Source organism: Xiphophorus hellerii, chromosome 9 (genome assembly GCF_003331165.1).
Source record: "Xiphophorus hellerii strain 12219 chromosome 9, Xiphophorus_hellerii-4.1, whole genome shotgun sequence".
In the NCBI taxonomy this organism is placed as follows: domain Eukaryota; kingdom Metazoa; phylum Chordata; class Actinopteri; order Cyprinodontiformes; family Poeciliidae; genus Xiphophorus; species Xiphophorus hellerii.
The window spans coordinates 10,437,260-10,463,471 of NC_045680.1; the positions used below are offsets into that span (position 1 = coordinate 10,437,260).

The following is a 26,212-nucleotide window of genomic DNA, read 5'->3' on the forward strand; positions in this document are numbered from 1 at the left end:
TACATTACATCAGAAACATAGCACTGAACATAAATATAGACATCAACATACATGAAATAGTGCAGGAGAACAATGTAAAGTATGCTGAATTTAAGAAAATCACAAATATTCAAGTCATTTTTTCCAAAAACATCATATTGAAAGTTCTAAACACAATTTAAACACTCAGGCAATCAGAGAAAAGTCAAACTACAATATGTGCATCAGAGACAGATGAGAAGAAGTCACTGCAGTGAGTTTTTTCCTTACAATTTTAAGCATTATATATTTTTTATGCTAGATATTTAGAATAATTTAAACCTTTAAAAAAATCTGAGTATTACTGACATACTACTTTCTGTCTTACTCTAAATCCTGACACAAGCCAAGTCTGATTCATGAATTAAGCTCAGAAAAAAATGAGTCCTTCATTCAATACTAAATAAATTAATACTGTTATTGAGAAATAAGAAAAAAATACTCCATCAAACAAATAAACATCCCCAAGACATAAGACCATAATACATTTATAAAAATAAATCAATGATGAGGAGGTTATTTTGTCAATCACAGTTTTAAAGATTTCAAAAATGTGTTTTATTTTGAAACTTTTATTTTGTTAAGCTGCTTTATGTATTTCAGACTTATTTGCAGTCACTCAGCTCACTGCCCTCCAAACCTGCCCCACAGAGAAAAAACCCGCCCCCTCATTCGACTAAGAACATCAGACTGAAATAAAAACAAAGAAAAATCCACAAATACGTAAAGTAGCTTTACAAAATACAGGTGTCTCAAAAATAAAACACAATTATGAAATAAGCAATGAAATAAAATCGTAAATAAATCATGAAATTAATAAACACTGATTGACAAAGTAACCATTCCTCTCCCTTCTCCCCCCAAAAAAGCAATATGGAGTATTTATTCAGTATTTATTAATAACATTATTTATTGTTTTTTACTTATTTAAGTTTGAATGAAATGACTCTTCATACCATCATCTCCAAAAAGAAAGAAAAAAAAACAAGTGGAAATGGTAACCCAGACTGTAAAATGGACCAAAAATAATTTATTTTCAGTGGTTCCAAATATTAATGCTACTGGGCTGAACATGAAATGCAAACTATTTGCACTGTTTGAGTTATTCCACGGAAAAATAAGAAACACACACACACAAAGAAATTCAGAAACGTCTTGATTCACTGAGTTGCTTCGCTGGTGGTTGTGATTGTTGTCTGCCATCATATCGTGTTGCCAAAGCGGTGTGTGCTGAAGCGGGGGAGTGTGTGTGGGGGGGATTTAGAGCCACAATCCTACACATTGTTTCACACACTCCTCTGCCTCCTCTCACTGCTGCCGTCGTTTCCTACCCGTCTCTCTTGGCCTGACCCCGATCGCAACCCGGGGGGGATAATGTTACAGGAAGCCTGACGTTCCTGGACAGATAGCGCTTCCCCCCCATGGTGACAGCTCCCTCTTCACCTCCTCTTTGAGTGCCTGCCTGGAGAAAGAGCAAGAGGAGGAGAGGATGCATGGATGGTTGGTGCAATATCTATCCAATCAGTGTTTTGGAGAATCTCACGTGTATGCTTAAATATAAAAATTTCAAAGGTTTACATTGGAGAAAAAAAACTATACTGAAGTATAAATGTAAATGGTATTTCCCATCAGGAAGTTCTAGATTATTAATGAAGTTACTCAACTCATTGAAGAACACAGATAAAAATGTAAAAATGCAATAACTAAAACGATTAAAACAGTTGGAACTGTGGTAAACAAGTGGGGATCCAAGTTTATCTTGCCAATACGTACAGTAAGGAGGATTTAACAGAGTTAAAAAAATAAAAATCTCCAAAATTCACCACTGTAGAACTGCAGCACATGTTTTTCAGTTTGAGATTATGAAAATGCAACATCATTTAAGAGTTTTTACTAAAGATGCACAGAGAAACTGCCATTAGACCTGAACTTTAAGAGCAATATTCAGCTTGACATAGGCTTTGGCTGGTGTAATAGACCAGACCAAAGTGTGAATGTGTGTGTGAATAGTGTGAAATGTTTTTGGGTTACTCTGGACTAGATAAAGCACCATACAGGTACAGGAAATTTACCATTTAATCATTCATCAAGTTCTAAAACATAAAATCATATATATATATGTTTACTTTTCAAGAGTAGCTAGTAAAAACACACACCAAAGAGCACTTCTTTAATGTCTTGCCATTGTGAATTTTATATGTCTCATTCTGGGAATAGAGAGAATGCTTCTGAGCAATCTGGGAGGGAACAAGATCTGACATCTTTATGGTAGTTTTCTCTAACAACAGGAATGAACAGTTTTATCAAATACTCATGTACTTCCTCTCCCTTATCTGTTTGCATGGCAACGGGAGGGGAACCTGTCACCATTTTCAGTCAGCATTGTCAACCTGTCTTAACTTGGATAATGATCTCAGTATGAAGAGAAGACAGAGGCTCTCCTTCCTTGTTTGCACTGCCCGAGTGTCGGGCCCACTCGGTAACACAAACACTCCCTCCACTTCTCCTTTGGCAAGCGAGTGAATCAGTCAGTCATAGCTAAAGTGCATACAAAAGGTGGGCTAACAGAAGACCTTGCCACTGTGTGTGGTTTGGTGTTCCATCCCTGCAGTGAGGCCAGAGTTGAACAAAACAAAGAGGCAACATTTAAGTTAATTAATATAAACAGGTTTGCTGAACATGAGAGCTCCAGAGGCTTCACAGCAAAACTGGACAAAACTTTAATTTTTTGCCAATGTCCTGTGTGTCTGCAATGATTACAGTAAGTGATTTCCTCTTGAGGCAATAAGATGTCAGACACTTGCCAGACCTCAAAAGTGCAACACACTCAAAGGAGGATGTGGTGGCTTTGAGTGACCATTAGGCGCTATTACATGCTTCATGGTAAGAGTCAGCCGGCGGAAGAGCCCGAGGTAATCGTTTATGAAATGCAGTTAAGATGCATGGAAGCAGGGAAAGATACTATCGCCACGGCTTAAGAGCACCAGATCCTCTCTGCTGTGACTCAAGTTCTTTATGCGAGATATGACATGAAAAGCTGATAAAGCTGATTGGGCCGGATAGAGTATTGACTTTGCTCGTTTAATATAAACTTAACTCAGTTTGACTTTCCTATTTGCTTATTTAAGAAAAAAAAAAAAAATTGACAGTCACTGTATTGTTCTGATAAAACTTTAAAAAAATTGTCTGGAACAAAAAAAAATTATAAATTTTTATGACAGCCCTATATAAACCATCAATACAAAAATTGACTAATAAAATAGATTAAAATGAATAACATAATATTTTGGTCTAAATTAAACTAAAGAAAGAAATCCTCGATAGGTGATCATTAGGACCATGTCATACATAAAAGAACTAAGTACTATTCTTCAAAGTCTAGCCTTTTAGTATTTTTATTAATATTATAATAACAATAATAATGCTGAAGTTATTATTATTCACAACAAAACTTTACACACTACTTATGATTTGCTTAAGTCTGATTATTATGAGAGAACTTGTCATGCTAAACTGCTATTTTCTATAACCTGACTGTTCAGTCTTGACACAGCCAAACACTGAAACATGTTTAACAAAAGACTACGGATAAGCTGTCAAAAAATGAAATCCAGGATTTTGTTACAGAGTAAAAACTGTAACTGAAGACATGCATGAGAAAGAAAACTGAGAAAACAGGGAAACTGGGGCATGACTCGGCAATTTTACAGTAATTACTACTTTTGTTGCGTTGAATGAATAGTATTCAGATGAGAGCCGGAGCAGGTTGTTACAGTAAAAGTCATTTGTGAAGAGCAGTGAAAGACACGCAAGTGTGTGGTGTGAGGCAGGAAGGAGGGGGCTAAGAGAGGGAAGACTGTCAGAATGAGACTGTGCCAGGAAGTCCAAACCTTGGGGTGTAGAAGAACAAAAGACCACATCTGAAGCTATGCTTTTACAGTGCAGTTACCAAGCAGAGCTAGGTATCTATTGTTTAATTCTCACCAAATTTGTCAGAGCTGAAAGGGGCATTTTGCAGGTCCACTATGAATTATGTTTGTCTGCAAAAATCTTTTGGGAGGGGATTAAATTAAACTTTGTAATGTCCAAACATTTTCAAAACTATTGTGTATTAAACAGAGAACTCTAATCTGTATATTTGAACAATCTTGACCACTGTATTTTTATTTTGTTTTTATAAGGACTAGATTTGTCAAAGAAATGAATTCCTTGTTATTATTGGCTGAGGTTAGTTTGCCACAACAATCATTTCTAGAGTTGTGTGAAAAGAGTTTGAGTTCTCCAACATAATTTTCAAAGACAACGTTCAAAATACTTGCTACAAATGGGCAAGAGACTCATATTTGAGAATAGAAAGCTTGCCTATGTCTGTTAAATTGGCGTAGAAGATAATCTATTACTGGCTTGAAATTTTTTTTGAAGGCACTGAACTTCCAGTCATGACTCGATTTCTCTCAAACTTGCTTGCATATTAGAACAAGTCATTAACTGGGGTAGGCATGAAAACACATGGCTAATTAACACTGACTCTGTCTGGTGTTGATTTTCACCCATAACTTATGCTTACTTCCACTCCCTCCTCCTCCTCCTGTGGAGCTGGCAGGCCGGCTGCCCTGCTGTGGCTCCGACTGGGAGAACCGGGGTGCCAGAGCAAGTTCACGACTCCGGTGATCACTGTTCTGGCTAATGGGGGGATCAGGTGTCCGGGGGATCTTGGAGGAGCTCACAAACCCAAGGATGTAGCTGTCACTGATGGTCAGAGAGCAAAAAGAATTTCAGAGTTTTGCTGTCATTAAAAAAATGTCCAGAAACCAAAAATCGCAACCAATACGGTCAGTATTATGGAACCAGATCCGCAAGTAAAAGATCTCTGACAAATAAATGACTTTGGACACATAACCACTTTGGCAATTTTAAATGTACTCACATGATTTGCCAGTAAAGTTTTTGAACCTACTTATTTTCTCAATAATTTAAAAGAGGTACAAAGTTATTAGCTGGGTAACGCTGACATGTAGGTCACATGACAAGTGCAATGCAATTTGAGTTGCTTTGGCCACCAATGCATTCTTCCTTCATTTTGTATACAGAATGTGAGATATAATGCAAGACAGACAGATCCTTTATCAACACAATGGCCCTCTAAATGATCTGACTGAGCAAATGTGTGATAATGGTTTTCACAAAGCTCTTAAAAACTCCATCCTCTTTTCAAATGTTTTGCTTTTTTGTCACACTTAAATGTTTCAGACAATCTAATAAATAATAAAGATAAAGGAAAAATAAGTTGAGCAAATGAGAAAAGCTATTTAAACCTGATCTGATATGAAAAAATAATTTTTTTCTTCTTGGTAAATCATATTTCTTGGAAAAGCTATTTAAACCTGATCTGATATGAAAAAAGAATTTTTTTCTTCTTGGTAAATCATATTTCTGTGATTAACTGAATTTTACTGTTTCACTGGCCAAGCAAACCCATTATAACTAATACAGAATCAAGAAACTGCACAAATAGAACATTGCTGATAAGATGAGGTCAAGCTTTTAAAGATCAGTGATCAAGATCAAAACTGCAATCGGTGCAAACCTATTGATGTTAACATTAGCTTCATGAGTAAAAACATTTAAGTGTAAAACAAATGTCACATTTTAAGGAATTAATTAGGGGTAAATAGTTTACACGGTACTGCAAAATAATCAAATAACAATTTCTGTGTCCTAATACTATAAACAAATACAAATATCTTAAATATTTTCAATGTTGAAGTATTTGTGAAATGGGCTGTAAAAAGTAATACTGTACAAGTTGTAGCTTTAGCACAAAAAATGATTTACTAAATAATTCAAGAACAAAACTTGAAATACTTTGTTTTCTGGCATACAACCTCAAAAAATATCTAGAACAACTACTTTCGTTTGGTTCAAAGATGAACTTTCATCCTTGATGAGGATTTCATGTATCATAAGATATAGCCAGAGTCAAATTTAAGCTCATGTGGGAGGACACAAAGAAAAGAAATCAGGACCGTATCACATATCAACTTTGGATAAGTTCTTGACCTTAATATTTAAAAGTATCAATTTCAATCAATAGCCTCAGTTTCTGGTGATACTCCACTGATGCCTGGTGAAACTTGAGAATCTATATTTAGTGTAATGATACTCAGGATGCAGGATGTTGTAGAATATTTTTTCAATGAAAAACAGGATTTAGTTCTGGTATGTTTACCTGCATATGCTGCTTTCATTCAAGTAACATCACAGATTATTGCTTGAACTGGACTTCAGTAGACTCAGTTTAAATTTTTTTTTCCCCAGGTATTTTTGTCACAATAAAACAAACACAAATGAACAGGAGTAAATAAAAACAAACATACAGTATATCTTCATTGTAGATACAGTACGTTTTGCATGTCAGAAACCCCATTTTCAATCATGTTTTGAGATGGATGTTGAAAACACTTATTCTTACTATATGTAAAAAATACACTGCTGGAGGATTTAAAAAAAATCTACAATGCACTCTAATGGATGTTTTTTAGTTTGCATGGATATTTATTTTGCTGCCAAGTTGTGTAGCAACATATGAGTAAAAAAAACAAAACCTGTCACATCTCTTGATGCTGAAGCACCACTCATCCACTTCTAGTGTCAAATCTGGTTTTACCTCAAAGATGTGCCACAAATCATCTTTAGTCAGGTAAAAATCCTGTGAGAAATTGAACAGGTGTAAAGAATCCATCCCTGATAACCTTTGAATGAGCACTGAGTGGGAATGAAATGAAATGTTATCAAAATGAATAAACAACTCCTCTGCATCCAGTTACACAGCGCTCTCCCACTTTATCGCGCTGCAGACAAATGGCTAACATCCTGTGCAGAAATCCTATACCATGTCTAATAGATGGATTTCATGCTTGTTTCTCCTCTCGATAATCACACTGTCGCCAACCACCCAGATTGTATCTCTGAACATAGGTGGAGGTGCAATACTTGCCATCTGCACAGCAGCGACATGGAAGAGGGACAGATGTAGCATTGATTTTCTAGCCTTCTGAACTTAAATGTGGCCAGTAAAGTCGATCGTTAGAGGAAGAAATGGAAACAGTGTTTTCCCAAAGTGTCACCTTATGCATGTCAATACATCTAAAGGACTATTTTAACATGAAAGAGCCAAATGTGTTTATTGGTGCGAAAACAACATAAAAAAAAAGGTACCTGCTTATCTGGCACTTGCCAAATTGCTGTGTTGCTAAGGCTCTATTCTCCCCAACATGAATGCCTGTTTCATCTCAGCATAAAAGACTTGTCATCCAGACTAATGAAATTAGGCTGTTCTGTTTAACCTCAGTCAGGCTGTATTGTGGAGGTGTTTTACGTTCCTGGGGTATGGGGGAAGAGGGGCTTCCTGGGACTCATTACTCTTGGCGGTATTTGGGAGTCAAGTTCCTCTGGGATTTAGAGGAGGGAAGACGCATGGGAGGTTGGACTGAATGGGTCCCTTTGTGGCTGCAGCTTGTTTAAACGCATGTCACAGTCTCACACACCAGCTTGGCAGTGCTGACTCACCCATTGGTGTCTGGCACTGTTGCCAACCCTGTCTGCAGACGCACACCTTTAGAAACACATGTCACGGCATACAGGGAGCCCTGTAGACCTCTGCTGCTAGGTTTACATCAGTTTCAAATGGATGAAATCCATCGACTCAGAAACCTTCAATGTTATTTGCACCTCTGGTAAAGATCTGAAAGAAGCCTTAAAGGCACAGTTATCTTTTATTTCAAAAACATAATCTCACTGTGAAAAGCAATGAAAATGTATCTAGTGTGAACAATTCTAATGTTAGAGGTTTTATTCTATTGTTTGCCATTATGTGGGTCTAAATGTGTGGAAAGGAGTCACTGTTTGTGAAGCATCGCATCTCGTCATGACTGTAATATGTGTGTCTCTACCGATGTGACCTCATTTTGTGCAGTGTGTTTATTCAGATGAAGGACTCACAATTCACAGGGTGCTACTGCATCAGGACAAGATATGATACTTTTGCTAGGACATCAGTCTCATTTTTGTCTCTTTTTTTCCACATTAGAAATCACCTGACCATCTAGGAATGAAAGCTAAAGTCCAAAGAGATCAAATAATTATTAGTTGAATTAATCAGAAAGTAGGTTTGGTAGGAGACAGTTGGAGCCACTTCGTGTTTTTTGAAGTGAGAGAATCTTCATCAGTCACTCACTTGGATAGAATAGCCTCAGAGTAAGTAATATTTTGTTTGGGTAATGAGCTGAGTTGCACGTGTGTAAATTCAGTAGCAGTGGTACATGTGTGTGATATATTTGTCATCTCAACATTTTGATGCTCTTTATATTAAATCCTTTGAACTGGCTAAAAAATCTGTGGAAACCTGGATTAGATGTTGATTCAATTGTGTACACATAGTGGCTGGTATTTGGTTACTAGTATTGCATTTGTATGAGCAACACCAGTCCTCTGCTTCTCTATAAATCAACTGCATTATTCTCACAAAATAAAGCATTAATTATGAAAGACTTTTTTGTTTTTTTTTACACATTTTTATCAGGAATGTCAATGAATGTGCAGGGTGCTGTAGTTGTTTGTAACTTCTAGTGAGCTTATTGATGGACTTACTGTAGGCTAGCAATGATACAAAACAAAAGTGATGCAATGTTAGTCATAATGGAGCAAAGGAAGACCCATAAGTCTGTGGGGGAGTAAACTTTGGGTATCATTTACCTGACGGAGTGCCCATTGTGTCTCTCCTGGGACCGTCCTTTCCTGGCTTGACCTTCATATGTCCGGTCTAACTGTGAATCCTGGTAGAACCGTCCGCATTCTGAGTCTGAATATTGTGAGACAAGACAAAGAAAGAGATCAATAAAGCTATTACTGGAATTTGATCAAACATCTGACTTTTTTTTTATTTTGAGTCAAAGTTTTGGTATAAACCAGTAGTCTCAAACTACAGTCCTTGAGGGCTGCAACTTTCAGATGTGTCCCTTGCCAAGTGACACTTTAAAACTGCCTCACTAGTATATAGAGCTCTGCTAATGAATCATATTATCATACCTGCAGGACATCATCCCTTGAGGACTGGAGTTTGAGACCAATGGTATAAACAAACAAACAAAAAAAAGACAGTCTAAGATTGAATTTTCCCAAACAACAGAGAAAAATTTGATTCTTGGCAGTTATTTTATCTTCTTGAAAGAAAAAGAAGTTCCTAAAGCCTTTGGTGCTTGGTTTGCCGATAAACGTATCCCTGAAGAAGAAGTTTCGAGGAATTTGCTGCAACTTCCTTGTCTGGAAGTGCCTCATGTTCCCCAAAGACATCGGGCATCACTTCAAATAAATCTGATACAATAGAAGGGAAATTAGATCTTTCCTCAAAATACAGAAAGATTCAGTGACTAAAAACATGTGATGAACACATGCCACAAAAATGTACACACACGGATGGATTATTTTACTAATCCCTGGAGTTGGAATACTTTTGTAGTTATGGAATAATTAGTGAATCAAATATGGAAAAAGAAAAAAATATTACAAACCTATGCTGTGATGAAGGGAGTCGGCAGTGCTGGGTGGGCTGCCAGAACGTGTCGGAGGTCGAGAGTTGTATGGTGAGGGGATCAGACTCCCTTCCAAACTCCTCTGTCTGTTCAGGGGGTATTCCCTGTTTCTACCCTCATCACACTGACTGCTGGGACAATTTTCACTAAAAATAATACAATCGTATGCAACATTATATAATCTAGATAGTGTTAAAATATGTCAACATGTATACTGACAAAGAGTAAAACTTATTTTAACCTCAACTTTGGTTATTTCTTTTATTTTTAAATTGCAAAATGATCTCTAAATGTATTCAGTGTATAAAGCAACACCTTCTTTTTTTTTTTTACCATGTTTCTATGGTGATGCTGGTGTCTTTTGTCAGTGCTCCATGGTTTGAATGCCAGGCTACTAATGTTTTCCCATGACAATGCAATTCAGACTTTAGAAAACATATTTAATTTGACCCACTATACCAGTTTCTTAGCCAGTAGAAGCTTTATTACCAGTGCATAACAAAAGATGCAACACAAACTGCAAAATGGCTCACTGATTACATAACAAGATGACTGTGCTGGTGTGAACTAATGGGCCGTCAGACCCCAGAAGTCAGGTAACTTTACCAAATTCTATGCTTAAAATAAAATCTGAAATCACATAAAACATACTGGTGTCTTACAAAAACTTTTAATCAAAAGAGACCTGACACCATAAAAATATGTTTTATGATAAATGGACTGAACTTACCCTGCATTTCGATGAGAACTCGGGGTGACTGGCCGTTGTAAGGGCTCATCAACGTTTGGGCACGCCAAAGGTGTTGACTTCCTCTTTACTTTCATCATGTTTGTCATGATCTACAACATAAGAGCCACATGCTAAACATTTGGCCACAGTTTTATATCTTCATTATTTAGAGGACGAAGACATTCGTTATCGTTATAAGTTATAGCTGCCACAGTTTGCCACTTTTTGACATGGAAACCCAACTTTAGTATCATTGCACATGTACTTTGAGAAACTGATGTAAAAATCTGTGTCTCACTTGACCCAAAAATATTTTCAACTTTAAGTTAAAGAACACACATTTTAAAAAGGATGTTGATCAGGGGAATATATTGGCTAAAACAACAACAACAAAACATTGATGAGAAAATGTCAAAACACAGCATAATTTAAATAAAGGTTGTGTCAAACTACACAATTTTTTTATAAAGAGCAGATAAAACAAAAGTGGCAGTATGCCATGTGATACTCTGTAATTGTACCGCCAATTAATATTTAAACTGCCAACACCTTCAGCTAATGCTTAATTAAAAATGTCGGGCTCTAAACATGTAAATTAAATTATCTGAAAAAGTTTACCTAACTTCGGAAAGAAGTAAGACCTTCCTCACTCCGTTGTTTCAACATTGTGTTGATGTGGTTAGAAAAGTTGTTCTTTAGACTAAACTTAGACAGTAAATAATATGAGTAAAAAAGAAAAAAACAACAACTTTTTACACATTTCTGGCATAAAGAAAGACAATGACTATCCCTTAAATGGCCATAAGAATTTACATGTCAAGGTCCAGTTCAGAGCTCATAGTTACTGCTGTTATACTGCACAGAATGGTGGAGGAATAACTTTTCTTTTTATTAAAGAAACTAGAAATAAAATTACCAAATTTGGATCCCTCTTTATAATTAAAGGTTTAAATATGTAGGTTAGAAGCAAAGAAAAGCTCAAACTGTCAAAAGTCCCAGTAGCAGATGATGCATCTTGAACACCAGCAGTACAACAGTCCAACAGTAAACACTGCTCATTAGGTAAAGGCAAAGACTAGTTAAAAAAAAAGAAAGAAAATAGCATAATTAACTTAATATTATGGAGCACAATTTTCCTACCCCAAGATACTCAGTGGTGAGCAGGGTCTCCCCAGACAGCTCCCTTTGCTGGGGTTGAAGAATTTCCTCTTTATCAAGTTCTATTTCCATTAAATCCTCCTGTAAAAATGTATCCACAGCAACAAGATCTGTTCACTGCCATCTTGAAGAACAACTTTATCAAAACATTCATTCTTTCACACATCTCCCTCCACCTTAATACACAACCAGATGTTATTGATATATAAATATGTATTTATGAGATAAGGCTTGTCTTTGTGATTGCTCTTTCTTTCATAAGGTTTCAGATTTATATACAATCAGAAGAGAGGCATATAATGTAATGATTTTTTTGTATTCTGCCTTCTAGACCAAGTTTTGTTGGCAAAACAAACTTTTTCACTCTCAATAAGAATTTCACTTTGCTATGTAAAGAATATAATGAGAAGTGTAAAATATATATATATATATATGTATATATATATATATACATATATATATATATATATATATATATATATATAAATGCCTTACATCATTGTCATCCTCTTCTTCCTCATCATCTGACTCTGGTCCCTCTTCATCACCTGGGTTAAAAATAGCATAAGGACTTAAAGAAATCCTTGATTGCTAAAATACTGAAGAATAACAAACAAACAAAAACTATTTGCATACTTTGCAAATTATATTTTGCAAACTATGCCTCAATATTGAGAGATGGTTTTCACAGAAGGAAAAACCCCATCGACACTGATCATAAAAGGTTGACTTTGTTTAGAATTGCCCATCGGATCTAAAGTAAAAATGTTTTTGAGTTAACTAACCTGAGTTGAGCTGCTTAATGATGAACTCAATCTGTCTGTTGAGGTCTGGGTTTTCCTCTCTGTTGTAACAACGAAGAATCTCCTCTACACTCTAAACATAAAGCATAGAGACAGACTCAAAGGTGAACACATGGGTAACGTTAAAAGTTATGCAAACACTCAAAGAGAGTAAGTACGAGCTAATAAGTGGTTATGTTACATTTGTAGCAATTCTTAACTGTATAATAGGTGTACTTTTTCAAAATGAATCAAGGATTGTTATTGTGCACCATAATTTACATTGTAAATCTATTTTCATCTCCATACTTTTAAAAACACAAGGTCTATGTGCTGAGATTAGGAAGGAAAATGGTCAAAACGTGTCTTTTCTCCAAACAGACGATGGTATTCCTGCTATCTCACCATCTCTTTGGCTTCCTGTCGCACGGAGGGAATACACAGGATACTGTACAGAGCTCCATTCACATATGGCCGAATCTGAGGAAGGCACACCGACACCAACAAACACAAACTCTGTCTTAGAGATATTCCAAAAATTTAATTTGGAATTTAATTTAAATGTAGATTAAGCATTTTGTGTGGAGTAAAATATGCAATGAAAGGGAAACAGGAAACATTAACATCGTAACTTCATTAGACTTAGGTTATTTAGGCCTGATAACAAATCTACAGTTGCAAGGATTACTTAATTCATTTATATGGAAGCGATATAGCAGCAGAAAATAACTTGTATGTGTTATATATAAAACTGCTCTGTGAGTATATTATTATTACAGTCTGTGTTCATGTGGTGACAGATGTGTAAATTACCTCATGGTTCTCATGTCCGAGGAGGTCAGTCAGAACTTTGAGCACATGCTTGGCGTTCTCCGCGCACTTCCTTTTTCCTACAAATGGACAGTTATTCAAAACAGACACACAGATTCTGTTGAACGCTACATCACAGCAGTTTTTTGTCTGTGTCAAACAAAGACTCCATCCCATCCACTTCCATCAAGCTTAATTACTTTGGTATTTCTAAACGTAGGATGCAGGGATACAAAACCTTTTGGTAAGTATATTCCTCTGATACTTTAAAGGTGATCAACTCTGTGTATTATTTCTTTTATTTTTTCCAGCTAAAGTGACCTCTATTTGACAGTGGTCAAACAGGAAGGCAGGTTGTGAGAGGGGGAAAACATGTGGCAAAGGTCAGTGGAACAGGACTCGAACCTGTGACAGCCATGTCGAGGACAAAGGCCTCCATATATGGGTCACACACTTTTAACCCTATCCCTCCAATGACAAGCCTTTCTGTCTTTTATTTCTAGCAGAAAATAAAAGACAGAAAGGCTTTTATTTTGTGTGTTTTCAAGTCAAAAATAAACTTGGTAACAAGTTAAGAAAAATAAAATCAGGATTTATTTGAATTATGAAAAAGTTTCAATAAGGTTTGAAGACAAAAAAAATATAGTCTTGCCATATTGAACATTTGAAATGGCAGATGTAGTTAACACACCCAAGTATTTCGGGAAATATGTAGAAAACAGAGGAAAAACACAGACTAACTTTTACCGGCTGGAGATAGCTCAAAGACAAAGGATGCAAGCCAGAGGCTGACATGGCTGTATGCCTTTACAGTGGTTAAGTAAAATCAGTTCACTTTTACTATTTGTGTATTTAATTTACTGTTTAAAACTCCAAAGGTTAATTTAAGATTAACATCTAAACTGAACCAGCAAAACTAAAACCAGGGGTTGATTCCTACAATATAAGTACAAACAGCTAGATAAAACCACATAATGCAGAAGTGATGAAGCAACGTAATGTTTAGATGCTCCAGATATTTACTCTAATGTTCTGTTAAAGAACCTAAGTTTAGTTTTGTAACATCTGAATTGTAATAACTATCTTTATCCACATTATGTTTTTCATTCTCTTACCTTTGGTTCGCAGACACAAGTTCATAAGCAGAGCTGCAGAATACTCCAGGGTGTAGTCACTGAGACAGTCCGAGTCCTGCAGCTCATCCACAAGCCAACCAATAAGATCATCTTCAATCATGGCTGTCTGCTGGCTTCTCCTAACAAGGGCACCGCAATTATTCATTCTAATCAGCAAAGTCTAAATTCTAATAAACAGGACATTCATGTAAAAAAAAAAAAAAAAGAGTTTCTGGATTCTGCTTTAACCTTTTCATTATTTAGGGTAAGAGTGTTATGAATCTTATCTGCATTCATGATTTGATACAAATTTACCTCAGAGTAACAATAACCAAGCTGATGCTAAAGACTTGATTGCTTTAAACTGAAGTACGTTTCATTCATGATTTCAACTTTATGCAGTGGAGATATCAAACCTGAGTGTTTACATTAGCCAGTTTAGCAGATTAATATACACTCTGAAAGCACTCATGTTGTCATTCATCTGTCCCCACCTGGCTTCATAGTTGTTCAATTTCTCTCCTTTATTTAATAAAATTGAGGAAATGTAACTTTATTAGTAGAGACGCTGAATGATCCTCCAGTGTGGGGCTAATCTGAAAAATGCATTGATCAGCAGAATCTGAGACGAATAACATATTGAGTATGGTGCTCACTTTTGCTTATATCTGAAGCATAGAATGCATTTAAAAAGCCTGAATGAGGATTGTGATGCTCATTGTCTTGTGCATCATTTTCAGGTGATTATTGTGATGTAGAACATGAATCTAGATTGAGCTGTATGATGGAAATTTAAATCCATAATAGGGGGTTGTGGTCACATGTTTATTGTGAAACAATGTTCCAGAACCTTCATTATGTTGTATCCATTAGAAAAAAACTGCAAATTTTTACCTAAGACTGAGCTTCTGAAGGGCAACCAGAACATTTTCCCGAGTCAGAGAGTCCTTCTCCTCCCTCCTTAGTGTTTCTGTCAGAAGCTTCACAAGAAGTGGAATTTGGGAGAGGTAAATCCGGCCTGTAATCATGAATACAGCAGGCAATAAAAAAAAAAACGTTATCTTACGTAATCTTGAACATTTTTGTTTCCACACAAAATATGAAATGACATTCAACTTAACTAAATTAGAACTATCAGCAATAATTCAGAAAACAAAATGCTTGTTAAACTTAAGCAAGTACGTCTTTACTCCTATAAAAACAACACAAACTTCACATAAACAGTATATTTCTAACAAAACCTGATTAGAGCCACAAGTTATACTAATGCCATATTTGGCATTAATATGACTAGATACAAGTCTAAGCCTTGAAGTCTCAGCTGTAACTAAAATGTAGTTGATTTGGCTGGATCATATGCTAATCCTTAAAAGTTTCCCTGTAACAGAGACAGAAAACTTTACTCCAGCCTCTTTATAAACTGCTTTTCCTTATTATTTGCATTCTGCTGCAGAGTATCATTAGTGGCTTCAGTCCTGAGGTCTTCGATCAATCTACATTTCCACAAGAAAGTTTAACGAGGCTATGACTCATATTGCCAAGAAATGAGGATGCAAAACCAAAGGCTATTAGGAACATACCCTCTGCAAGGGAAGCAAATGCATTGATGAGACGAGCAGTGTATTGACGGACAACCTCGTTTGCTGACTTCATCAAATGAAGCACAGTTTTCTAAGACAAAGGAAAAACACAGAGTCGTTTCTTTGCATGCTAAGCTTCAAAGTTGCATGTAGTAAAAAACAAACTTCCAAGCAACCACTATCGTTGAGAATTTTGAGTTTCTTTTCCTCTAAAGTCAACTTCATCTAAATAATCTGCAAGAGTCTTAAAACATTTGCATTCATCTCAAGGTTCAAGTGGACGGTAAAAGTTTGCATGCATGCATTGTTACTTGGTCACCCTCCGGCAGTATTGTATTTGTGTTTTCAGTTTGCATTTTTACTACTAATTTAAATGTAAGCAAGTAGGTATAAACAATTTTTGTCTTCATCCAGGGGTGGGCAATACGATGGTCTTAAATCAAGAAGAATTCAAAAGAAAATAGTGACAAGCTCCCAAAAGATCAGACTTGTCTGTAAGTCATATTCTTTATGCATTGAGTTTTATGCTATTACAAAGTAAAATAGTAATTGAGTTTAATAATTACTAGCATTAGTGTAGTTATAGTGGAAAATAATATACCCATTAAAACTTTTTGATCATCTATCAAACGCATCATCTCAGATGCAATGCAGGAGACGGGAGCAGAGGCCAATAAAAAAATGGCAGCAAAACTTAAATCAGCATAGAGCATCAAGTGATTCATGACGCTGAGCTGGACTTTAAAAAAAGCCTACCCTGTGCAATTCTAAAGAGGTTTGGTCCTCTCTCTGTACAGAGTGAAATTACAGGGCAGATGGTATATTCCTTTATTAGTGTTAGTATGTCAAACGTTCACCATAAAAGCCCTATTCAGGTATTAAACGCTCTGAACTTCAGATAGCATAAAGTTAATTAAACCAAATAAGATTTGTTATAATCGTACACATTTGCTTTAGGATTTCTACCTAATTCAAGCATTTCCACAGAAGCTGCTGGCCCACCTTGTTGGTGCTGTAGCATTCCAGCAGGTCGTTACTGATGTAGGCTTGAAGCACCGTGTCCCTCTGTTCACCAGGGAGTGAGCGAGTTATTCTCTACATAAACAGAATTCAACAATTAAAAGGTCTTCATCCATCATGTAAATAGATAAATATTATGCTATGTTTTTTTCAGCCACTACTTAAGCTCTCATGGTACTCTTTGTTATGCTAAAAAATTACAATGTGTAATAAGATGGTAATAAATATCCATTTTAGAAGAAGAGTTGCTGCTACTTCTACCAAGGGGACAGTTTCAATGTGTGTGGATGATCAGCAATTAATTAAAAAGGCAAGACTAAGCTGAAGGCTGAAATAGTTCAGTACCTGCTGATAAAAAGAAATGTAATAGAATGCACTCATTTGACAGAGACAGCAAACAGAAACAACAAGGACTCAAGCTTCTGAGAATTGAAAAAAGGAAATGAAAATTAATCTGCAACGTAACAATATAAGAATCTCCTAAAACTCTTCCTACCCAGCGCAGAGCCTGCAGCAGGAGACACTTCAGTCTGTCTGAGCCGACAACCAAGTCGGTCTTCAGTTTGTCATAGTCCAGAGAAGGCAGCATTGGCACCTCCTTAGGCCTCCTATATGTCAATGATTTATTTTTACATTTTAGGATCTAACTAAATAAACTGAACAAAAATATAGAATTAAACACTTACTGTAGTGCAATAGATGCACGTAGCATGGACGAGGCCTAAAACAGGAAGTACATGGAAAAACAAGATGTTAAGTATATTTTAGAAGATTTATTGTTTCAGTTTAATAACCATGATTTCAGTTTAGTTTACACAAAGTAGAATATAAAACATGCAAGTGTTCAAATTATTCCTGTAATCTTCATTTCATGTAGTTTCCACCAGCTAAGTTGTTAGTATAATATAATACATGCATTCATCATGCCTTATCTGAACATGCTGAACACTGATGTACACAGTGCAGGGGCTTGTGGGTAATACTGTCCATGCAGTATGCAACATTCAGGCAAAGAACCATCACCATACAGGTGGGGTAGTGTCCTCATAGCTGTTAGATCTCAGTTCAAATATATAATAAAGTATAATGAATGAACTTTTGACAAAAAGCAACATAATATGGCTCAAGACAAGGAAACAATCTGAATGTGTCTGTGGAAACAGGGTGAAATTTATTTTTACGCTGAGGGAAATTAGAACTCTGAAATAACTTGTTTCAGCTTTCTTTCAATAGCCTCCAAAAGAAACGAGATTTAGCGACACATAAAAGGAATATTCAGCAAAGAGTGAAAATGCTATTCCTGGAACTAACTAATAGAAGTTTCCTCAAACTAAATAATTCACAGATGAATAACAATTATTTATATTTCAAATTTACCTACTTAAAATTGATGTAACAAAAAAAAAGAAAAATTGAAAAATATGTGAAAGAAAAAGAGACTAAAAATTATAGTCCTTGCCCATATTGCCTGAAGAGTTCACCATTGTGTACAATCACTTTAAATGATCCAATTCAACGACCCTCTAAATCCACGAGTTATTAGAATTATTATTCTAGCTATTCAGTCTTTAACTGTGTCCATCTTTCTTCTCTGTGACTTGACCTGGAAAATGATCAATGTTAAACCTCAGACACTGTCACTAATACTGAAACATCACATTTATTGACAGTAATTGATACCATCTGACAGCCTGACTGTGGGAATAAAGCACTTTGTGTTGGCTACTCTCATTAAGGTTTTTATTTAACATGTTAAAAAAACATGACCAAAGAAAAACTGAAACTGCTTTTAAAAGAGACACAAGTAAGAGGTGAAAGAATAGGACACAATATTGAGGTAGAGTCTAAAAGACACTCTGGCCTTATAACTAGTCTAACAAAATGATCCTTAAGCAAACAAATAGAGACACATCTTTTTAAACTAGGGCAATCTAACAGAAAGAAGAAAAAAATATGGAAAACTAAGCATAGGGTCAGGCAAAGAAATGGATACATGTTGACAGAGAGCAGTTACATTTTATGATGTGAGGGGAGAAGATACAGAGTGGAACAAGCAAGATGGACAGTAGGGACAGAAGGGATGCTGGAAGAAAAAGATGTAAACATGAAACTTACATAGCCATCATCATAGGGACTCATAGAGTAATATCCCTTTGTGGATAAAAGCATCACACACAAAGAAAACACACACAGTAAAAAAAAGGCTCGTTCAGATCAAACCATACAAACACAAGATTTCACAAGAGGAATACAACAGCACGTCAAAGACCACTGACTGCAAACACCACTATAAGAATAGAAACTTCTGTAAAGCAGGTTAAGACCTTGTCCGCATGTAACCAGGTCTTTTTAAAACAATGTAGCATAAATTTGGAATCATGTTAATGCCAGTATGTGGACGTTGAACAGTATCATGCCTGTGTACTGGCAAGGATAGCTAACCACTGAACTCCAATCGCTCTTTCTCCTTTGCAACTCAACATTTTGGAGCATTGGGATCGCAAAAACAAAATAGCAAAAGGCGTCTGAACCAACGAAAAAATGAGCATCTCTGATATCAGTCATCTTTCTTCCACTGATAGTAAAACGGTTTGAATGGTCACATAGGTGACATCAGTCCTGCATCACTTGTTGCAGACTGTAATGCACTGATCTCTAAACTGTCATTAGTTTTTCGTGGCACCACATACAATCCACTGGACAGCAAAGCTTTTATAATCTGAGTAAATACAGATTATTAATTGGCATAAACACTAGTCTAGATTAAGACTAATTTGAAGTAGTGTCTTGCTGTGAGTTACAATGAAAGGCAAAGACAGTTACTCCCCTTTTACTCTCACTTGTGTATTTTCAATATGTAATTTTCCTAGAAGTTTTTTTGTATGAACAAAGCAAAACTAGGATCTCGGTTCTTACTTGCCGGATATATCCTGACTTATCGCTGACGGTGGAGTGTGCAAACAGAGACACGCACCATATCAGTTAGAAATCTTTAAATCCTTTTCAAATACCGCGTCAGTCTGACCAGCCCTGTCTGACGTGATTACTGACAGCCCTCGCCCATGTGGCTTTTACAACGCGCTTCATAAAGCCTTGTTCCAATCTTTGATGGAAGAGGTGGAACAGAGAGAAAGGGACGTGAGAAATAGCTGTGGTTGTGTGTGGTTCTTACAGTGCCAGGCCTTGTGAAGTCCGTGCTCTGAACAGCACTTTGCCTCATCTGGCTGCTGAATAGGCGAACACACACACTCTGCAGATACTCAGGGGAAATCTGTAAAAAAAATACACAAGGTCCTTTTTACGTTAAAATCTGCTCACTGGAAATTGTGTTTTTGTTAAAAAATTAGGATTAAAAATAAATACTATTAAACACAAATGACTTGTTTCTGTACTGCTCTTTACTTTGCAACAAAAAATAAAAAAAGAAACCCAAAGCATCATGTGTAGTCTTTAGTCTGTATATGCAACATGTACACTGAATAAAAATATAAACACCCCATGTCAAATATAAGTTTTATGAACATTTGAGTTATGCAATATATAGAGAAATTCAAAATATATTTTCAATAATTACTGATCTTTATATCGGCAGTGATAACATTGTGGTATGGCCATTTGTAGCGGACTGACAGTCCTTTGAACATGATACTGGTCAGGTTGAGGAATTTGATTTTGACCAAGTTGGCTTCTCGTAAACGGTTATGGTCAGTCTGAGGTGTGATGAGTCTGTTGTGCAGACCAATAGTCTTATCAGCTTTGTGTGTTGCTGGTCTTAAACGATCCTGCAGATGGACAAGCCGGACATGGCAACCTTGTGCTGGAGTGGTCACATGTGGCTGACGAGGATGAGGTCGATTTGCAGTAGTGCCAGTCTGTTGGAAACAAACTCTTAAACGGCCTATGGCCCGATAATAGCCTTGCAGCTAATGCTCCGGTGAACATCCCTGTATCCAACATGCCAATGGCACGCTCCCGCATAACTTGCGACATCTGAGGCATTATGACTTGTGACAAAATTGGACATTTTGGGGTGGCCTTTTATTGTCCCCAGTCCAAGGATTGTCCGGTTGTTGCTCATTTTGTCTGATCACCCAGTGGCCATACCCCACCCATGCACTGAGTAAAAAAACAACTCACTGAATAATGCTTATTGACAACAAGTTGGATTAAAAATTATACACAAATCAAGAGAAATATTACTTTTGTGCAGTAAAGTGTCAACAAATGCTGATTTACAGTTGTAAACTCCACATGGCAACAACATTTGACATGGGGTGTTTATATTTTTGTTCAGTACATTTTTATACATGCAATCAGCCCAGCCTACCATTTTTCCACTGACAGTGGCCTCCAAAGAGTCGACCAGCTCAGCAGTGATTCCAATAAGGTTATGGTAGTCAGCTTTGATCTTGTTACACTTCCGTACGTAGCTGGAGATGCGTCGCTCCGATTCAGCCAGCTGAAGCTGCAACTGCTGCATGGCTTCTGTGCGGTCACACAAACACAGTCAGACTGAGGTTGCAGTAGCTTAGCCCCAGGGGCAAATAAAAAATGTGCTGTTGCCTCTGAAATCTATTATTATTATTAATTGGAATATAAAAAACACCCAATTGATCATTTTTAAATCAAACAACTGTTTGCACTAAATATTTCACAATTAAACATTGTGTTTAAGTCAGTATTTATCTATTCAAATCTTTCATTACAACCATTTAAAATGGTTGCAAAATTTAGCATCTACAACAAATGTTAGTACAAGCCTCAGAGAGTTTATTCACCTTTGTTGCTTTTGAATCATAAACTGCGAAGATAAAATACTAACTCCACTAATCCAACAGATGCCTATGTGGTTAATGTTACTGAAACACAAAACAAAACTGTAAATGGGATTTTTTGTTGTAAATTTTGAAACAAAGCTTTAGACCTTCTATAATGTTCTTTAATGCAAGTAGGTATTTTCATGAAAGGAACACTTTCCTTGTATTAAGTTTCATTAAACATGGACATTTAGACAATCTGAAAATCTATTCAAAACTGTATTATCTGCCAACCAGTTATATACAGTTAACAGTGGACATCTTTTCACAAACAGAAATATGTATCAAATAATATTGAAATATTAATATATTTGACACAAATATTTACCTTTGGTAGTTCTTCCACCCTCCTTCTTCATAATGTTTATTAAAGAATATATTTATATATAGCTGAATTCTAGTAAAGAAGCTAAACAGCATTTATTTCCTCATTTTCTTATTTGAGTGGTTAATCTGGAAGTAAATGCATACAATCAGTTTAAAAGTATATACATCTTGCATTAGCAGTAGATACAAAAAAATCAAAAAAGCATATTATACATCCTGTTTGAGTAAGAATAATTAATAGATGTTTGAACAGTACTAGATTGTATATCTTGCTATGGGAAAAGACAAAAGATAGAGTCAATATTAGCTTACATAACCAATGAAGCAGTCGCGCATAACCAACGCCCTTTGGTCGCCCAACTGATCTAATCCAGCGTTTCTATAAGAACTCACCACTAAAGGCAGCATGTTAGAATAACATTTTAAAAATACTACCTGCATTTAAAGTTCTTCTCTTGTGAAGCATGTTTGGTATTGGAAAAGCTTTACATTAATAAAAATTTATTTTTAATTTTCTGGGATTTTTTTGTCAGGACTATTTGCTATTTTTATGATATGCGACCTAAATATGCAAAACACTTTGAAATGCCTTGCTGCAGAAATGTGCTATACAAATAAAATTTGATTGATTGATTGATTAAATTATCATTATTTATTAACTTATATAGTACTTCTGTATGAGTCTTAAATAATGTAGAAAATTAGATAAAAATACCTGTTTAAGTTTGTGGGCATAAAATACCAACTACAAGTCACAAATAAGTATCTTAGCTACAGTTATATTTTTGTAACAAACTACACTTTGTAATAATCATCTTAATGAATACATTGACAGGAGTAATTTGCAGAACTGTTTGCATTCTGACACATTTTGTAACCATAGATGCCTTTTTATTAAGACAAGCTAGCTAAAATTTTAAAACCCTTTACTCTGAACGCGAGGCTTTGAGATCACTGATGAAAACAACACTAAACTAACCACACCAAACCAAAGATTCAAATGTTCATAAACAGGAAGAAACCTGCCTCAGCAGCACACTGAAAATTTTCTCAGAATTTTGTCAGAGCCAATCGATGAGGCACAGTAAAAGGATACATATAAAGTCAACAGCCTTGGAATCTTAGTCGATTTTAGAGTCACTGATAAAAACTTCTCCAACTTGTCCTTCAGCTGTGGCATCCAGGAATCCTAGCCAAAAAAAAATAAGACATATTAGAGAAAGATTATAGAGAATGTTTGAAGGTGGTTGTGTGCAAAAGAAAAAACTATGAAAAGAAATGCCTTTTATAGCAGTTTGAGCACCTGAAAGAGATCTTTAAAGGACGGGTGAATGGTTGGATTGGGAACAAAAGGCAAAGCGTAATAAGGCAAAAACTCAGTAGTCTGGCTCAGAGCTGATCCACGAGTTTCAAGGTATTGCTTGAAAAGGAAAATCCTCTCCTCAAATTCAGCTCGGTCCTGCAGAGAGATGACAGTTGGTCAGTTACATTATTTATTTGAAACAAATAGCTGAATGTCACAGAAGCCGATTATATCATTAAAAAACTGTTCCCATTGGCTAAATGACTCTCGACAGTATGGTAACAAACGCTGAATAAAGGAATTAAAATAATGTAAGCAGCTCTAACTATAGCTCATAATTTTCTAAATAGCAATATATGTTTAATTAGAGTTTAGCTAATTAGAATCATAATGGCTAATAGAGTGAAAGATGTGCTGGAAGTTAGGAAAACAGTGCATGACCAATGTGCTTTCCTTAAAAAGTGAATGTGGCACCACCTAGTGAACACTTTCAACAACTGCAAATTATATATAATTACACAATTACTTATTTCAAAAAACAAATAAAACTATAAATCTACATACTTGTCTACTGGGGTGTGTCCTCAGTGGGTAGACAGTAAAGTGGATATGAAGGTAGAACTCAAGGTTCTGTGCTTCGTCATCTGAGTCTTTTACCGCTGAGGGAATGTTTTCTGCCCAGAGATCAAAGAACACTTTGTGGTCACCATCATCAAATGAGCTCAGAAGATCTTCCTGAAAAAGTCAGATTTAAACACACGGACATTTGAATAAGTAAGAACTTAGATGGGGAAAATTGGTTTTGTGCATATTTAATTGCATATTGCACCATTAAAATAGAACAGAAATATATTGGAATATTTGGAAATATTGTCTCACAATGGGGGAATTCCAGTGTACCAGCAACAAGTTAAATGAAAATAGAAGCATGCATATTCAAGCTAAGGCAAGACAAATATAAAAACAGGACAATAGGAAAGAGGGACTGTACAATAAGGGCAAATTTACAACATAAAAAAGTAATTCTGCACAGTTATTAAGAAATAGAATAATCAGATCAAAACAAATGTGCTACAAAGTACGGGCATTTAAAACGTTCAAAATGTGCATGTGTACTTTTGCATAAAACACCAGTTTCTGCTAGCACCAATCCACAAAGTCCACTTGAGTCTGTGCCCTACTTCTTACTAATCTTCCTATTTGATAATAGTCTGTACCACCACCAAAATTACCATAATGGAACAAAAGCTTCCTCAGCTGTTTCATTACTGGATCATGTACCTGGATGACACGGGTCTTTGAGTCTCTGAGAGCGCTACCACGAGGCTTCGACACAAGCTTCCCTTTGGTTTTGCATTCCTTGTCAAAAGTTTGAATAGTCTCTTCAAATTCTTCAAAGTTGAGGTACTACCAAAAAAAAAACAATAATAAAAATAAAGTTCAAATAAACTCACATGTGGGACATACAACATACAAAATGTGTCTGCAAATTTTATGAAGTACCAATAGTTTGAGGTAAAATTCTAAATCACATCAATTCAAATTCAAAAGTACTTTATTAATGCCAACAAAGTGTGTGCTGCAAAAATGTGGTACCTCTTTGATCATCCCAAGAAGATCAGCTTCAGTTGCCAAGATGTCCCCCATCTTGGCTCGCTCCCTAGAACTCATGCGAGTACCAGAAATGTTCAAACCCCAAAGAGACAGGAAAGATTTCTGCTTTCATAAATCGTGTATGGAAATCAAAGTAGCATTGCTGCAGGCTGCAAAGACAGGACAATTTATTACCATTATAGCAAGTCAAAACAAAACAGCACACATACACAGACTAAATCGTTACTGTACGCCAAATAAGAAATGTTTGGTACAATCAATGATAAACCGATTACTTAAGTGAAATATTTGGGTTTTGTATCCTTATTGTCATTACATTGTTCTCGATTTTAATCAAAGCTGCAGGTACGCCAGACAATTCTCGCAACATCTCATCTCACATCTTTCAATCAATCAATCAAATTTTATTTGTATAGCACATTTCAGCAGCAAGGCATTTCAAAGTGCTTTACATCATTACAAACACAGAAACACAATGCAACATAGAATCAATAATCAAAACACAGCATTAAGTTAAGTTCCATCAATAAATTTGTAATTGATTACATTTCAAATACAATTCTTAACAGGTGGGTTTTTAGTTGAGATTTAAAAGAAGTCAGTGTTTCAGCTGTTTTACAGTTTTCTGGAAGTTTGTTCCAAATTTGTGGTGCATAGATGCTGAATGCTGCTTCTCCTCGTTTGGTTCTGGTTCTGGGGATGCAAAGCAAACCAGAACCGGAAGACCTGAGAGGTCTGGAAGGTTGATACAACAACAGCAGATCTTTAATGTGTTGTGGTGCTAAGCCGTTCAGTGATTTGTAAACTAACAACAGTATTTTAAAGTCTATTCTTTGAGCTACAGGGAGCCAGTGTAGAGACTTTAAAACTGGTGTTATGTGCTCTATCTTCCTGGTTTTAGTGAGAACGCGAGCAGCAACTTTAACATGTTAAACGTCAACTTTAACATATTGTCCAAGCTAGCTAATCAATAACGTCACTTGAGGATATTATCGTTATTCTTACCTCATTCGCCCATCGCTTATTGGAATTAATCAGATTAGAAATCCTTATTCTATGTATCCGTCCGTAACTAAATCGTATTAAACACATTTTCGACAGGGCTTTGTTCGCCCCTTTCTTCCCTAAATTTCAGTCAGCTAACGATTAGCTAGCAACTGTACACAGAAAGGACGCTAAAACTACTTAGCAACCAGATGAAGCCGGAAAGTGGAGGTAAATGTCGTGCACACCGTTTGAACACGCTTATGTTTTATCCAAAAAAAATGAATAAATGTATTTTTTTTAAAAGAAATAAAACCAAACCTAAGTTCCGTTAAGTGTTTTTTTCTATTTATTAAAATTAAAA

At 36.0% G+C, this 26,212-nt stretch overlaps 1 protein-coding gene across 3 annotated transcripts; it reads right to left on the reverse strand.

The window, feature by feature from the left end:
* Positions 1-1,185: 1,185 nt before the first annotated feature.
* Positions 1,186-26,053, reverse strand: armc9 (armadillo repeat containing 9). 3 transcript variants are annotated; one of them, XM_032572854.1, is made up of 26 exons: positions 25,870-26,053; positions 24,847-25,013; positions 24,532-24,657; positions 23,815-23,985; positions 23,251-23,406; positions 23,044-23,136; positions 21,949-21,973; positions 21,131-21,288; positions 19,976-20,074; positions 18,919-18,954; positions 17,490-17,524; positions 17,300-17,411; positions 16,786-16,878; positions 15,784-15,874; positions 15,098-15,221; positions 14,204-14,343; positions 13,092-13,168; positions 12,684-12,758; positions 12,282-12,372; positions 11,992-12,044; positions 11,479-11,577; positions 10,339-10,448; positions 9,588-9,754; positions 8,773-8,878; positions 4,586-4,767; positions 1,186-1,480 (listed from the first exon to the last, which is right to left on the reverse strand). In XM_032572854.1, the coding sequence occupies exons 2-26, from the start codon at positions 24,919-24,921 to the stop codon at positions 1,458-1,460; spliced, it is 2,517 nt and encodes an 838-aa protein (XP_032428745.1). In that variant the 5' UTR covers positions 24,922-25,013; positions 25,870-26,053; the 3' UTR covers positions 1,186-1,457. The 3 variants fall into 3 exon arrangements, with proteins under 3 accessions (XP_032428745.1, XP_032428746.1, XP_032428747.1); XM_032572855.1 differs by lacking the exon at positions 18,919-18,954; XM_032572856.1 differs by lacking the exon at positions 4,586-4,767.
* Positions 26,054-26,212: the final 159 nt, after the last annotated feature.

Excerpts from the sequence above, each read along its gene's own strand:
- armc9 (XM_032572854.1), bottom strand. The coding sequence starts at position 24,921 with ATGAGTTCTAGGGAGCGAGCCAAGATGGGGGACATCTTGGCAACTGAA. Across the intron at positions 15,222-15,783 it reads ATTTGCTTCCCTTGCAGAGG|GCCGGATTTACCTCTCCCAA; the intron begins GTATGTTCCTAA and ends TCATGATTACAG. Across the intron at positions 14,344-15,097 it reads CTTCAGAAGCTCAGTCTTAG|GAGAAGCCAGCAGACAGCCA; the intron begins GTAAAAATTTGC and ends TGCCCTTGTTAG.